The following is a 14,209-nucleotide window of genomic DNA, read 5'->3' as shown; positions in this document are numbered from 1 at the left end:
ATATACACATATTTTCTTTATAACCCTTTAGGTCTAAAGAGTAACTCTAGTTTTTTAAAAATATGTTATACGAAAACTGAGTTGAAAACTACTCTAGGAAAACATTTTTAAAGTTATTGTTGGCTGGTGGGAATACGGGGTGGAGTTGTTCTCAGAGAAATGAGAGCAGCAGTAAAAAGGAAGTTTAAAAAAAAGCTTGTCACAGGGCAGCATAGTTCCAGAAGACAGTACTGACCAAGAAGCAGAAAAGCAAGATGAATGATGTGAAACTTGCTGTCTTGGGTGGTGAAGGAACGGGCAAATCTGGTGAGTGGTGATGTCTTCTATGTTATAATAGAGTATAGAAAGAGCGAGAAACTGACATGTTAACCATTAACCATGTATTTTATATATATTTCATATATATGAAAATACATCTATAATAACATCTCACTGGGATGGTAGGCACATTGTTTTTCATTAGGAGTTTCCATTTTTATGGGCAAGTAACTATGTTTATAGAATATATAGGCAGGTATAGCAAGATAAATACCTGAAATGTTACTTTGTATATTATTCTACTGATGTTTACAATTCATAGGAATAACAGGAAATTTCTACATCACTATCCCACCTACTTCTCCCTTCAACACACCTGCCCTCATACCCACTAGTTGCCAAACAATGGCCTTTAGAACTCATCTGCTCTGAAACTAGGGTAGGGAGATGTTTGGAGATTTGTGGATTATATTTTAAATATAGCATTACTGAGATGAAAGAACTTTGCGGGGCATGGCTTGGTGGATGTCCTGGAACTGAGCAATAATGTGCTCTAACTTTGGAAGTCATGCTTTTGTTTTGTTGTATTTTACTTTGGTCTTGGTCACATTATAATGGTAGGGTGCTACCAATAGGGCCACTTGAGCCTAAAGAATCATGACATCTTAACTGGCCAAACCCAGGAGCTGTGACATGGTGAACGGATACCAGAGGTTCTTTTTCTATTTCCTGGATTTGTAGGTCCCTACATCCTTAAATAACTGCAAATACTTGGTAGTGTCCTTGTGACTATTACATATAGTACTTTGAAGCCAGACTGAATTTGATAGAGAAAATAAACAGATGTCAAACTTCTTGCATCTTAAATATGAGAAATCTGTTTCTGTTACAAAAGGTAAGTGGCCTTATGTTTTTGCGGTAATGAATTAACTGCATAGTGATTTAGATGTGCAGTGCTTTAAGATCACTTCCTTTCCAGCTTTCTAATCATTTGTTTGTACCATGGAAATATTATGAACTACTATTTAGAACAGAATTTGGTAAAAGTTTAAAGTCTTTATTAATTCTTAAATATTTTTTATTTAAGAACTAAAACCTCATGCACATAACCAAATTTTCTGTTTCATAAAATATAACAGCCTTAAATCTAGATTGTTTGCTTTGCAGCCCTTACAGTGAGGTTTCTTACTAAGCGATTCATTGGAGAATATGCTTCTAATTTTGGTAAGTCACTACTCTAGACATTTTTACCTTAAAATTTTTAACATCATAATTAAATCCCACTTAAGTACAGAGATGCATTTTGATAGACTGTACCATTTTTATGCATATAAAACTGTTTGTTTATTCACATATTCTGATTAGAAATGCCAAAATAGGTACTTGAAATAAATGTTCTTTTATGGTAAAATTCACCCAATTTGATGTTAAGACTGGTTTCAAAGTCTGGAACTGGAAAAACATTAAAACTAAGATCCTCTCTTCAAAATATTGTAGAACATGCAACTGAATATTTCTTGTAAGGTATAAAACAACTTTGAAATTAAATCAACATTCTTTAAAAAATAAGAAAATTAATACTGAAACCACAACAAAGGAATAAAGTTTATTTTTATTATAAAACCATAAGAAAATAGGAAAATTATGCCTTGATTAAACATCATATTATCTAAGTCATTTATATAAATGTAGAAACATTTAAAACACATGCCAGGGCATTTTGATATAATTTTAAGATTATTTCATGAACTCTTCTGTAAATTTGTTTGACTAGAATTAGCAAAATATATGGCAAACAGTACAACATAAAAAGTGAGAAGTTTTGCCATAATTTTGAGCATATTTTTGGCTCACCAATTAAATATGATGGTGCTAATATCTTACCTCATTGAAGAAATGAGATGAGGAGATTTTTTTTTTTTTTTTTTTAATGAGGATGGCAGATTACAGAAAATATAAAAATTGGGAGAAAGGAGAATGTTTTTGTTGAGTACCACTTAGACTAAGGGAATTTATGATTGCAAGTGTGTTTTTCCATGAGAAACAAACAAAAATCTTTAGCATTCAATCATGAAGTAGCATAATCGGAATATCTCAGAAAATAGCTTTAATATATTACATTGTGTTTTTCCCTACATGAATTCAACATGGTATTTCAGTCCATATGACATTATGAACATTTTAGGGCAAAAGCCTGAAAACTGATTATAGAAAGTTGAAAACATAAAAAGAAAAATTCCTGTTGTTTCATTTTTGAGGGCAATGACATCAGTCAAAAACGTCAACATAACATACAAGTTAGGACCCGGGCATGAGAAAATGTCCCAGAACTAAAAAATAAAACAAACACAGAATGATACACCATCCAAATAACAACAAAAACTCTCAACGTAAACTTTGATATAGTACAGTTGTATAAACTAATGAAATGTTTACACATTTCTGGCTGTTACATCTCAATGAAAAATAAGAGACCTAGAGGCATTTTTGAAAAGCCAACCAAATGATCAAAAGCTCATTAACTCAGAGGGCAAACTAGCAAAAATGACTCCACTTTGTATATTAAAACTAGAAGGGGAAATAATACAATTCTAAAAATGTGAGAATTGATGACACTTGCTGGCAGTTTTTGAGATTTGAGAGTGAATAATTTTAATTGACTAGAAGGAAATAATGTGGTTTGGAGTCAAGAATAAACCTATAAAGTTTAGAAGAACCTGGCTGAAAACATAATTTAAGGTTTCATGAAACTGTAACAAATTTCATTAAATATAACCTGGTAGGAGGTAAGAAGTCAACCCTAATCCTCTAAGAGAATTTGATCAGATAATTGATGTGATCTGGCTACAAGGTTCACTTTTACTTCTGTGTTGAGAATACACTAGAAACAGGAAGGGTGTTAGAGGAAGGATGGAAACAGATGACTTAGGAGGCTTTGTGAGAAATTAGGCAATTAATGATGGTGGTCTAGACTATATTGTTAACAATGGAGATGGTGAGATACAGACAAATTCAAAATATATTTTGAACGTAGACTAAAAGAATTTTAGAATAAATTTTAGAATAATTATGTGACGTAAGACAAATAATCAAGGATAATCCTTTTTTTTTATTTTTTTATTTTTATTTTTTACCTGAGAAACTGCAGTTATGGATATGCCATTTAACAAAATGGAAAATTGTAGAAGATGCAGCCTTTGCAGGGATATCAGGGGTTCAGCTTGAGGTGTGTTAAGATTGAGATATCATGTAATCCCAGCACTTTGGGAGGCCAAGGCGGGTGGATCCCGAGGTCAGGAGATCAAGACCATCCTGGCTAACACGGTGAAACCCCGTCTCTACTAAAAATACCAAAAACTAGCCGGGCGAGGTGACGGGCGTCTGTAGTCCCAGCTACTGGGGAGGCTGAGACAGGAGAATGGCGTGAACCCGGGAGGCGGAGCTTGCAGTGAGCTGAGATCGGCCACTGTACTCCAGCCTGGGCGACAGAGCGAGACTCCGTCTCAAAAACAAAAAACAAAAAACAAAAACAAACAAACAAACAAAAAAGTTTGAGATATCTATCAAGTATCTAAATGGAGATGTCCAATAGTAAATTATTTGTGTCCGGAGTTCAGGGATGAGGTCTGGGTTTCAGACATAAGTTGGGTTCATGAGAAATAATAGGCATGTGACAGCTTGGGACTAGAAGAGATCTGAAAAAGAATGTAAGAAGAGAAGAAATCTATGAACTGGATCCATGTTTGAGATGTGAGAAGTCAGTGGGGACAGGGAGAGGTGAATGAAAAAGATTAAGACAGAACAACAAAGAATTAAAAAACAAACAAAAACTGGAGACAGTCTTGCCTTGAAGGTCATGTAAAGGAAATACTTTAAGGAGGCAGGAATGATCAACTGCGTTAATGCCACCAATAAGGCAAAAAAAATCAAGATAGAGAATTAACCATTAAGCCATAACACATTTAAGCTGGAAGAAATTTTTCATGTTTGTAAGATGTGGCTAATGATATGGTAAAGAGGAAAAAATTATGATATATAAGAGGGAAGTAGAATTGCTGAAGCCATGTCTCTCAGCGGGTGAGGAGAAATCACTAGCTGAGAGTGAATAGGTTTACTTTAGATAGGAACACAGATGTTCCACGCGCAGTAATAGGATGGAATATAAATATATGAGCAAAAAGGTATGTAGGTGAATATAGATAGTGGTGAGATTCATTTGTAAGAAACATATCGGCCAGGCGCAGTGGCTCACGCGTGTAGTCCCAGCACTTTGGGAGGCCGAGGTGGGGGGATAACGATGTCAAGAGATTGAGACCATCCTGGCAAACACGGTGAAACCCCGTCTCTACTAAAAATACAAAAAAAACCAAAAAAAAATTAGTTGGGCGCGGTGCCACACGACTGTGGTCCCACACGACTGTGGTCCCAGCTACTCGGGAGGCTGAGGCAGGAGAGTGGCATGAACCTGGGTGGCAGAGCTTGTAGTGACCCGAGATTGCCCCACTGCACTCCAGCCTGGGTGACAGAGCGAGACTCTGCCTCCAAAAAAAACAAAAACAAAAACAAAAAAACATATCTGAGTAAATACAACAAATATATGCTTTCGGTCACCAGCAATATAAAAAGGGCACAATACGATTCCACTAAAATGTGAGTGGTTGAATTTATCAGACTATGATTCAGATATGAGTTCACATTCAGAGTATTTTCATACTGACAGTGAATATGCAATATTTTTGCAGAATCTATCTATAACAAGCACTTGTGTTTGGAAAGGAAACAACTAAATCTGGAAATATATGACCCTTGTTCTCAAGTAAGTAAAACAAAACACCTTTTTTATTGATTTATTGATTGACTGATTTTTTAACAATCATGATTTTGAAGATTATATGGTGGTAAGTGAAAAAAGTGAAAAGTTGCAGTGTTAAAACCAAAGTTTCTTCTCATTTTAATTATTAAAAATTTAAGACATTATTTTCTTGTGTTGTCAATTCCATTACCTGTCATCTCTAAGTTCATGTCAAAAATTATATCACAAATATCTTTAAAATTGCAACATTAGGCTGTTTCTATATTTCTATCAGGTCACAGTGTCACTGCCAGAAGATAATAGTTAAGCTTATCAATTCACTTTTTATTTTCAACTAAGTTGCACTTATAACTAACCAGTTGTCAATAGAACATAATACATAAAATAGATTTTCAGTACAAACCTCCTTGTCTATTCATATGGGAAAACAGTTAAAATGGGATTATACAAATAAGAGAAAAATGGCCATTTATTCAGGACTTCAAAACAACTATATGAGACAGATCATTTAGGGTAAATAAAAATATACCTTAAATATTTTAGCTAAACCTTTATAATATTTTTGATTTTTATTGATTTAAATCTAGTACCAGAAATCAATAGATATTCCATTCACTAACAGATAAATGATATATATTCACAACAAATATGTGGGTATTAGTTCAAAAGACAATTATTGTAGCTCATCAAATTTTCTGAAAAAGTGGAGATGTTTTCTTCTAGAAAAGTTATAAAATTAGCTAGATATAACTTTATTATAGTTCTGTTTTACATTTAATCACTTTTAATTAAGGACAAAGAGTAATAAAGAACTATATTTTAGAAAATATCAGTATTTAACATACTGATGTATCTTCCAGCTGAAGTGGGTCTCCATTAGTTGACTGTTTAAAGTATAAAAACACAGGTATTAGATCCCAACCACTCTTAATGTACTTGGTTTATTTTCAGACACAGAAAGCAAAATTCTCCCTCACAAGTGAGCTTCACTGGGCAGATGGGTTTGTTATTGTGTATGACATCAGTGATAGGTCTTCATTTGCTTTCGCGAAAGCACTGATCTACAGAATCCGGGAGCCACAGACTAGTCATTGTAAAAGGTAAGGAACGTATTTTTCATTCCTTTCTCCTTTCTTTTTAGTAAATCATCATATAGCCGTAAGCATCATTAGGAAGGGTTTAATACAGCTTTCCAATTATAAAATTTAACAGCCCTGAACAATTCACCTTCCCATTCCACAGGAGTTACACATGTAGTAAAAGGAATAAGATGAGAATGCTTTATATCCTGGCTGCCATAAACAGTTACTCGCCCTGAGTAAATGGCTATTTTACAAGACAGCTTCTATTGTTAACATGACACTCACTTGCAAAATAATGGTCCTTTGTATATAAGATAGTTCTCTTTCCAACCTTTTCTTTCCATTCTCACAAAAATGTTAAGGATACTAAATAAATTCAGATTTATTACATTTGGCATCCCGTGAAATCCAATTCCTAGTCACTGAGTTGTTCAATCTATCAAAGCAAAATAGACGGAATAATCAAACTGTTTACAAATTCTAAATATGAGAATACATTTTTCTCCATTTTACCTGCTAAAGGGCTGATCAACAATTCCTTATTCTTGTCTTGACACAAGGAACTATGAAAACATGATTGTGCCTTAAGCTGTTGTTTCATTAGTAGATAAAAGTTTAAGCATCTGAGTTTCCAATTTAAGTTTTCTCCATTTTTCAGTCATGTTGGCCTTTTCCATTTAAAGTATTTTTGCTCAACGTTCTGATTATAAAAGAGTCTTCGTGCTTTTAGCCAATTTAGCCCTTAGAATCTAAATAGTATTCTAATTTGGTAAGTAAAAAAAGCACAATACTACTGAGAATTGGTATATGTACTTTTAGTATCTATTTTAAATGTCCACTATAAAGAAATTATGGGATAATAATTGATAAAAGTATTTCCCTGGAGTTAGATGATGTACATTCTTGCTTTCCTTTGATTCGGCCTAAGTAAGCCACTTTAATCTCTAGAGCTCATTTTTCTAATTATTTAACTGGTGGCAGCAGGATAGGAGAAACAGATGAGATTTTACTAAGGTGCCTCATAGCTCTTATTTCCTATAATATTACTGATATTTTAGAACTCCATTGTTTCAATCATTAAATATCTTATATTTAAGCATCATGATGTAGATAATGGACAGAAATAAAATTCTGACATTTCTTCAAAGTAATCACTCAAGAACACTTAAAAACATATTGAAAATATAAACATTTGTATTAGACATTTTTCAGGAAATATTTCTAATTTATTGACTAAATAATTCTTTGAATGTTTTCAGTTCTCAATCTGTAAAAAGACTAGGAAAGCAAAATATATCACTATTTCATTAAATTATATCTGATATTTGTGGCCCACCCTTGAAAACCTATGTATATATCCTTCCTCATTTACCCTTTTCAATAATTTTATAAACTAGACTAAAAAAAGACCTTAGTAGCATTTTTAAAAGTTCACCACACATTGTCATTTGAATGAAACCAACTTTTAGTGGAATTGGGGCCAGTAAGAGTTGAAGACTGACTGTGTGCACCCATTTTTTTTCCTTATAGTAGATATCTTTGCAGTGTTCTATGCCTTTCAAAGCCTAGTGATTTTAATATATTCTTCAACTCAAACTCTATTTTTGTGTTGTTTCATTATAACCAAGGAGGATATATTGATGTTTGCAGACACATTTTATCTTAACAAAGACACATTTCTTAAACAGGAGAATTGGGCAAGTTCATGAGATTATACAATTTTCTCTAGAGCATGTTATAATGGCTATTAGCGGAGCGAAACAGCAATAAATATTGAATATTTTTGCTTATGAAAATTTTATCTAAATTGACTGTTCAATTATAGTAACTGTATAAGTAAAGAGACATTTGCTAGCTCTTCCCTTGCAATTGATAAGGAACATGAAAAATAACACTTTGTCAGCATCTGTCATTGCCTGGGCCTGTGTTAGGTATTTTTATATACATCATTTAATGTATACAGTCTCCATGAGATTTAATCTCTGAGAATTCTGTGTGAGGATTATTTTACCATTTTTGAAACTTTGAATTTTGGTTTGGGGTAGATGTGCAGGTTTTTTACACAGGTAAACTTGTGTCATGGAGGTTTGTTGTACAGATTATTTCATCACCCAGGTATGAAGCCTAGAACCCATTAATTTTTCCTGATCCTCTTCCTCCTCCCACCCTCGACCTTCCAATAGGCACCATTATGTGTTATTCCCCTCTGTGTCTCCATATGTTCTCATCATTTAGGTCTCACTTATGAGTGAGGACATGCAGTATTTAATTTTCTGTTATCGTGTCAGTTTACTAGAGATAAGGGCCTCCAGCTCCATCCATGTCCCTGCAAAGGACATGCTGTTTTTTTTGAGACAAGAGTCTCACTCTGTCACCCAGGCTGGAGAGCAGTGGCATGATCTTGGCTCACTACAACCTCCGCCTCCCGGGTTCAAGAGATTCTCCTGCCTCAGCCTCCCGAGTAGCTGGGACTACAGGCGCCCACCACCACGCCTGGCTAATTTTTTGTATTTTTAGTAGAGGTGGGGTTTCACTGTATTAGCCAGGATGGTCTCAATCTCCTGACCTCGTGATCGGCCTGCCTCAGCCTCCCAGAGTGCTCAGATTACAGGCATGAACCACTGCACATGCCTGCTCTCATTCTTTTTTATGGCTGCATAATATTCCATAATGAATATGTACCACATTTTTACATTAAAGGAAATTGAAAGTGGGAAAGATAACAATCATACTTTGGTTAGTAGACAGCATCAGAATTCAGTAATAGGTCCATGTTACTTCAAATCCTGTGCTTTAAGAGCCTTGTTGCTTCTGTGCTATTTACATTTTATCTAAAATGATTTAAAGTAATTGGGGCTATGTGTAATAATACACACACATGACCATAAGTAACACACATACACACTATTTTTTCTTTGATTTATAATCCTTTGGCTATAAATCTGGTTTTTTAAAAAAGTTGTTAAAACAGTCTTGCTAAAAATTGTGTATCTCTTTTTCAGAGCTGTGGAATCAGCAATGTTTTTGGTTGGCAACAAACGAGATCTTTGTCATGTACGAGAGGTTGGCTGGGAAGAAGGGCAAAAGCTGGCACTGGATAACCGATGCCAATTCTGTGAACTGTCTGCAGCAGAGCAGTCTCTGGAGGTGGAAATGATGTTTATCAGAATTATCAAGGACATCCTGATAAACTTCAAACTCAAAGAAAAGAGACGACCCAGTGGATCTAAATCAATGGCCAAATTGATCAATAATGTATTTGGAAAGAGAAGGAAATCTGTTTAGTAGACATGAAATGACTATGAACCACAGCTGTGTTTTCAAACATGCAGTTTGCCTTTTTGGTTGTTGTATCCTGTTCACTCTCCTTCACACAGAACCTTTCATTTATTGTACAACATTGCACTCACCCTAACCTACTGGTGGACAGCTATCTAGTTTGCCTTGCCAAATATACTCTGCTTATGTGAATTTATTAAATGACCATGCCATAGTTTGTGGTTTACCTTTATTTTACATAGTTCTTTTGAATGAAATGGGTACTTATATTCATACAGTTAATAGGTTACAGAGCTTAGTTTATCAATCTATGAAAGTTCTTGATTTATTTAATAGAATTACACGCATTTAATTTAAAGGCATTTTTACAACAATTCAGTAGCTTACATAGTATTATGCATATTTTGTAATAAAAGTTAGGCCTTAAGCAAATTCCTTCCCCAAGAGTATATATATTCTGTAGTTGATCTGATGAAAAAGTCTACCCTTCTTCATTTTCATGTATCACGCTATGTTAGCAAGAGTCATTGTCACAGATATGTTAATTTATAGAGCTAAGGTCCTTTTCAGATCAAAAGATTTAGAAATTCATACATCATAGGACAGAAAGAAGTAAAAACTTGTTGGGGAATTTATAACCTTAAAGGCTTTGTTGCCCTGAAATAAGTATTTGTGGATTAGGTACAAACATTTTGGTTCTTCTCAGGTTACTCTAATTACTGTTTCTTTCCGAAGACAAGTGTCTACCTCCTAGACCATGGTACCACTGCCACAGCTCTTGTGGACCTTTGACAAAAGATGTCTTTCAAGTTGAGATCCAAGGCTTAATTTTGGCCAAATTGCTGACAAATCAAGGTTAGGTGTCAGGCACAGGAAATTATGACAACACACAATGCTACATGTACATACTTGATTAATAAATGTTGTCAAGACCCTAGGGATCAAGGTGGGTGAAGTCCTTTAATAGGGAGTGTTAGAGTGACCTTGGAGAGGGGTGAAACAATATTAAGCTCACTCACCAGGAGCCACAATGCAACATTGTAAGAGTGACACCTAGAGCTGGTCTAAATAGATTTGCTGTTCATTAGAAGTCTGACCTTGCTGATATACTAAAGTAAAAGTAGTGGGAAAACAGAAGCTTATGTGGTAGTGTACAAAATTGGTTTAGAATGTTTATAAAGACGTGAAGGAGTTTAGGGTTACTATATTAAATTAGTCCCAAGAACCCAGTGTTTGACTCCCATACCTGGGAGAATTCAGGGGAACTTCCTTTACTCAGGAAGTAGGATGCACTGATGAGTAGGCACAGACAACTCTGAGAAGCTTAGTGGTGACTCTGCTCTCTGGGTGAGAGTTAACAGTAGATCCACGCCCTTGTTTCGCATCAGTGGATACTACCACTGAACTGTGCTGTCCCATATCACTGCAGATCACAGGATCCTGAAACAGCAAAATCTAGATGCTAGCATTTAACCTGCAGCTTGTTATCCACTCTCCCAGCAACCTAAGAAATGGTGCCACACCCAGCGTGGAGGTTTTATTTCGGAAACTGACTGGTTGGATACTTAGAAGTGATGTGCTCAATCAGCCACATTGACGGAAAGTCCATATTGTGGACCCATGCATTGCTTCCATCTCTGCCACCATGGCCACTGTTATCGTGAGTCAGTTACATAAGGAGAGATGGCCAGAAAAGACTCAGGTGGATATCTGAAGGCCAAGTCATCCTGTCCACCTGGTTGTAAAGTTATATCTCTGCTGGGCATTAACATGATACACAAAAATCTGTGTTTTTTTTTTGTTTGTTTTTTGTTTTGAGACGAAGTCTCGCTCTGTCGCCCAGGCTGGAGTGCAGTGGCGCGATCTCGGCTCACTGCAAGCTCCGCCTCCCGGGTTCACGCCATTCTCCCGCCTCAGCCTCCCGAGTAGCTGGGACTACAGGCGCCCGCCACCATGCCAGGCTAATGTTTTGTATTTTTAGTAGAGACGGGGTTTCACCATGTTAGCCAGGATCGTCTCGATCTCCTGAACTTGTGATCTGCCCGCCTCGGTCTCCCAAAGTGCTGGGATTACAGGCGTGAGCCACTGTGCCCGGCCAAGTCTGCGTATTTATGATTCCTCTGAGAGCTATCCTTTCACATACTTTTCCTTTAAAACTTACCGTGATGAGTATTCCAGCTTTAGCTTTTACATACTCTGACCAACTGGAAAAACTATTAATCACTGCCTAGAAACAGTGTATTACATGCCAGTTTTCTTACCCTACATTTTTAAAGTGGTGAACTTTTAAAAATGTTACTAAGGTCTTTTTTAGTCTAGTTTATGAAATTAGGGTAAATGAGGAAGGATATATACAAATGTTTTCAATGGTGGGTCACAAATATTATATAATTTAATGAAATAGTGATATATTTTGCTTTCCCAGTCTTTTGTAGACAACAAAGTATACTTCCTGAAATTCTGCCAACTGTGATAGTTTCTGTTAATAAACTTCATGGTCATCTCTGTGTAAGACTGTAATGAGGCACAGTCTTCTGACTGGCATTAATGTATCAGGTTTGAGTAAGTACAGCTTCCCCTCAGCTAGGAACATTTATATTAGATAGCTATGTGAGTGAAAAATAAACTTCTATTGTACAAAGCTGTCTTAGCAAATTTAATGATGCACTCTTATGGTCAATTGTTTATAAAAGTTGTATTAATTTTTGAGTTTTAATATTGGCTATGTATACATATATATTTATCAGTACAAGCAGTTATACTTGAATATGGTTTTTGTTTTGTTTTTTCTTCTGGATTATCTCATTTTTAGAGATTTGGTCTTCATTCCTTAGAATCATTTTTCCAGTTAAAGATTATTTGGGGACAATTTTGAATTAAAAATAACAGTCATCTATGTTAAATGTAAGAATCTAATGTTAAATGGTAATTTTTAATAGTTTAATTCGTGCATATATACTTGTGATAAGTCAGATCAAAATTTTTCTGTCAAAGGTACTGCTTATGTTTCCATATGTTTTAATTTTTTAATTATACACTGATGTTTTAGAAAATTGACCTTGGATGACACATTGTGTCATAAGGAATATATGGAATGTAGTAATAAGAACAAGAATTTATATTAAAATTTTTTGATGCAGTAATTTTAGAAATGAACAGGTATTTTTTTCAGAGTGATATTTGAAATTACTAGATTAATTCCACCTTTGATAATGTGACAATTTTAAAACAAAAACACATTTTTTGATACTTCTTCCATCAAAAGGTTGTTCCAATTCCCTTCCTGTTGATGTGGATCAGTTTTACGGACTCGTCTTAAACAGATTGAGGCAGAAGTAATGTATATGACTTATGAAGCCAGGTTAGAAAAGGAGACACAGATCCCATCTGTTTCTCTCTCCCTTGTAACTCTGCTTTGGAAGCTATGAGTCGATATGTATGGAGGCACCAGGCTGGAGACAGTACATAGAGTTAATGACCACATAACCACTAGATATACAAGCAAATCTTTGGGTGATGCCAGCCTACAACCTTTGGGCTACTCCAGCTGATGGCAAGCGGAACAGAGATAGGCGACTTCCACAGAACTCTACCCCAACTATAGATTTGTGAGCATAGTAAATATTGTTTTCATTTTGGAAGTATTGCATGGCAATAGATAACCAGAAAACATAATTCATTAAAACCCTCAGCAACTCAGTCAATATGAAATACTTGGCTTTCTTACTAGGGAAAAATGAGGTGTTAAAAGAAATTTTCCAACCAGATTCATAATTGTTTAGAACATGATATTGTCCCAATACCAGTTTTCTTGTGAACATAATTCACTTGTAAAACGACTTGAAAAAGCCTTACAAATAATAAGTTGCATGTTTCCGAAGTGAACAAAAAACACATACCTACAGAGAAACAAATACATCATCATTAAACAATAGAATATTGTAGTTTGAGGACAGCAAGTGTGTCTATAAATCTCAGCGCTAGCCAAGCTGTATCACTAGGCCGGGAATTGCCTATGCTGCTTCTAGCAAGAAAGATGCTGTCATTCATTTTGGATGAGCTTCAGTGAGATAACACATAATGAGGGGCAACAGCTGAGGAAGGGAATGCCAAAGGGGAGGGGTCTTTAAAATGGTTTTGATTTAATACAAGGCATGCACTATTAATAAGGAGGTTGAATGATACCTGTATGTTTTATAGGTTTATAAATTGGCTGTAGTAAAATGTTTTACATCTTAGATCACTAGGTATTGTTTCAGCTTATTATGGGAGATATCTATCTAGAGTTGACTGAATTGTATTAATCTGAACCTAGTTTAATGATGCCTTAACATTTTTATGGGGGAATTTAATGTTTGCAATATCCATGTTCCTTATTTGAAAGCGTGACTTATAGGTTTCTCATCTTCCTTAAATTATAAAATCCTTCAGCTAATAAAGGAAAATGATTATAGTTTGCAAAAAAGGCAAAGTCATTTAACAATCCATATAACTGTCTATTGTAGGGCTTTGCATAATAATTGTAATTTAGCTATTAAAGATTCTAAAGGCAGTTATCAGTCATACTCTACAATTCTGGGGAATCAGGCAAAGCCCAAATTATTTAAAGTATTTTAAATTCCCAAAGAAATAAAGGCACACCATAAATTTGAAATATAGTCTATAGTGACAAGATATTTCATAAGAAAAGAAAAAACTTCATCATAATTTTCAAATATATAAACCACCAAACATTATTTTTCTTCCTTTTGGATATAGATGTAACACAAGTTTATCT

At 35.0% G+C, this 14,209-nt stretch overlaps 1 protein-coding gene across 2 annotated transcripts; it reads left to right on the top strand.

Moving 5' to 3' along the window:
- The first annotated feature begins 201 nt into the window (after window positions 1-201).
- On the top strand, window positions 202-9,450 carry RERGL (RERG like). 2 transcript variants are annotated; one of them, XM_025403149.1, is made up of 6 exons: window positions 202-306; window positions 1,000-1,153; window positions 1,426-1,482; window positions 5,001-5,074; window positions 6,023-6,171; window positions 9,156-9,444. In XM_025403149.1, the coding sequence occupies exons 2-6, from the start codon at window positions 1,102-1,104 to the stop codon at window positions 9,436-9,438; spliced, it is 615 nt and encodes a 204-aa protein (XP_025258934.1). In that variant the 5' UTR covers window positions 202-306; window positions 1,000-1,101; the 3' UTR covers window positions 9,439-9,444. The 2 variants fall into 2 exon arrangements, with proteins under 2 accessions (XP_025258934.1, XP_025258933.1); XM_025403148.1 differs by lacking the exon at window positions 1,000-1,153 and having other exon boundaries at window positions 204-306; window positions 9,156-9,450.
- The last annotated feature ends 4,759 nt before the right edge of the window (window positions 9,451-14,209 follow it).

Source organism: Theropithecus gelada, chromosome 11 (assembly GCF_003255815.1).
Source record: "Theropithecus gelada isolate Dixy chromosome 11, Tgel_1.0, whole genome shotgun sequence".
NCBI classification, from domain to species: Eukaryota; Metazoa; Chordata; class Mammalia; order Primates; family Cercopithecidae; genus Theropithecus; species Theropithecus gelada.
Note: the sequence above shows the minus strand (reverse complement) of the source record. Positions and strands in the feature narration are given on the sequence as shown.

What these genes read in the sequence shown, in the direction of transcription:
- RERGL (XM_025403148.1), top strand. Translation starts at nt 255, where the DNA reads ATGAATGATGTGAAACTTGCTGTCTTGGGTGGTGAAGGAACGGGCAAA. An exon ending in TATATGACCCTTGTTCTCAA is followed by an intron (nt 5,075 to 6,022) that starts GTAAGTAAAACA and finishes GTTTATTTTCAG; the next exon opens with ACACAGAAAGCAAAATTCTC. An exon ending in CAGACTAGTCATTGTAAAAG is followed by an intron (nt 6,172 to 9,155) that starts GTAAGGAACGTA and finishes TCTCTTTTTCAG; the next exon opens with AGCTGTGGAATCAGCAATGT.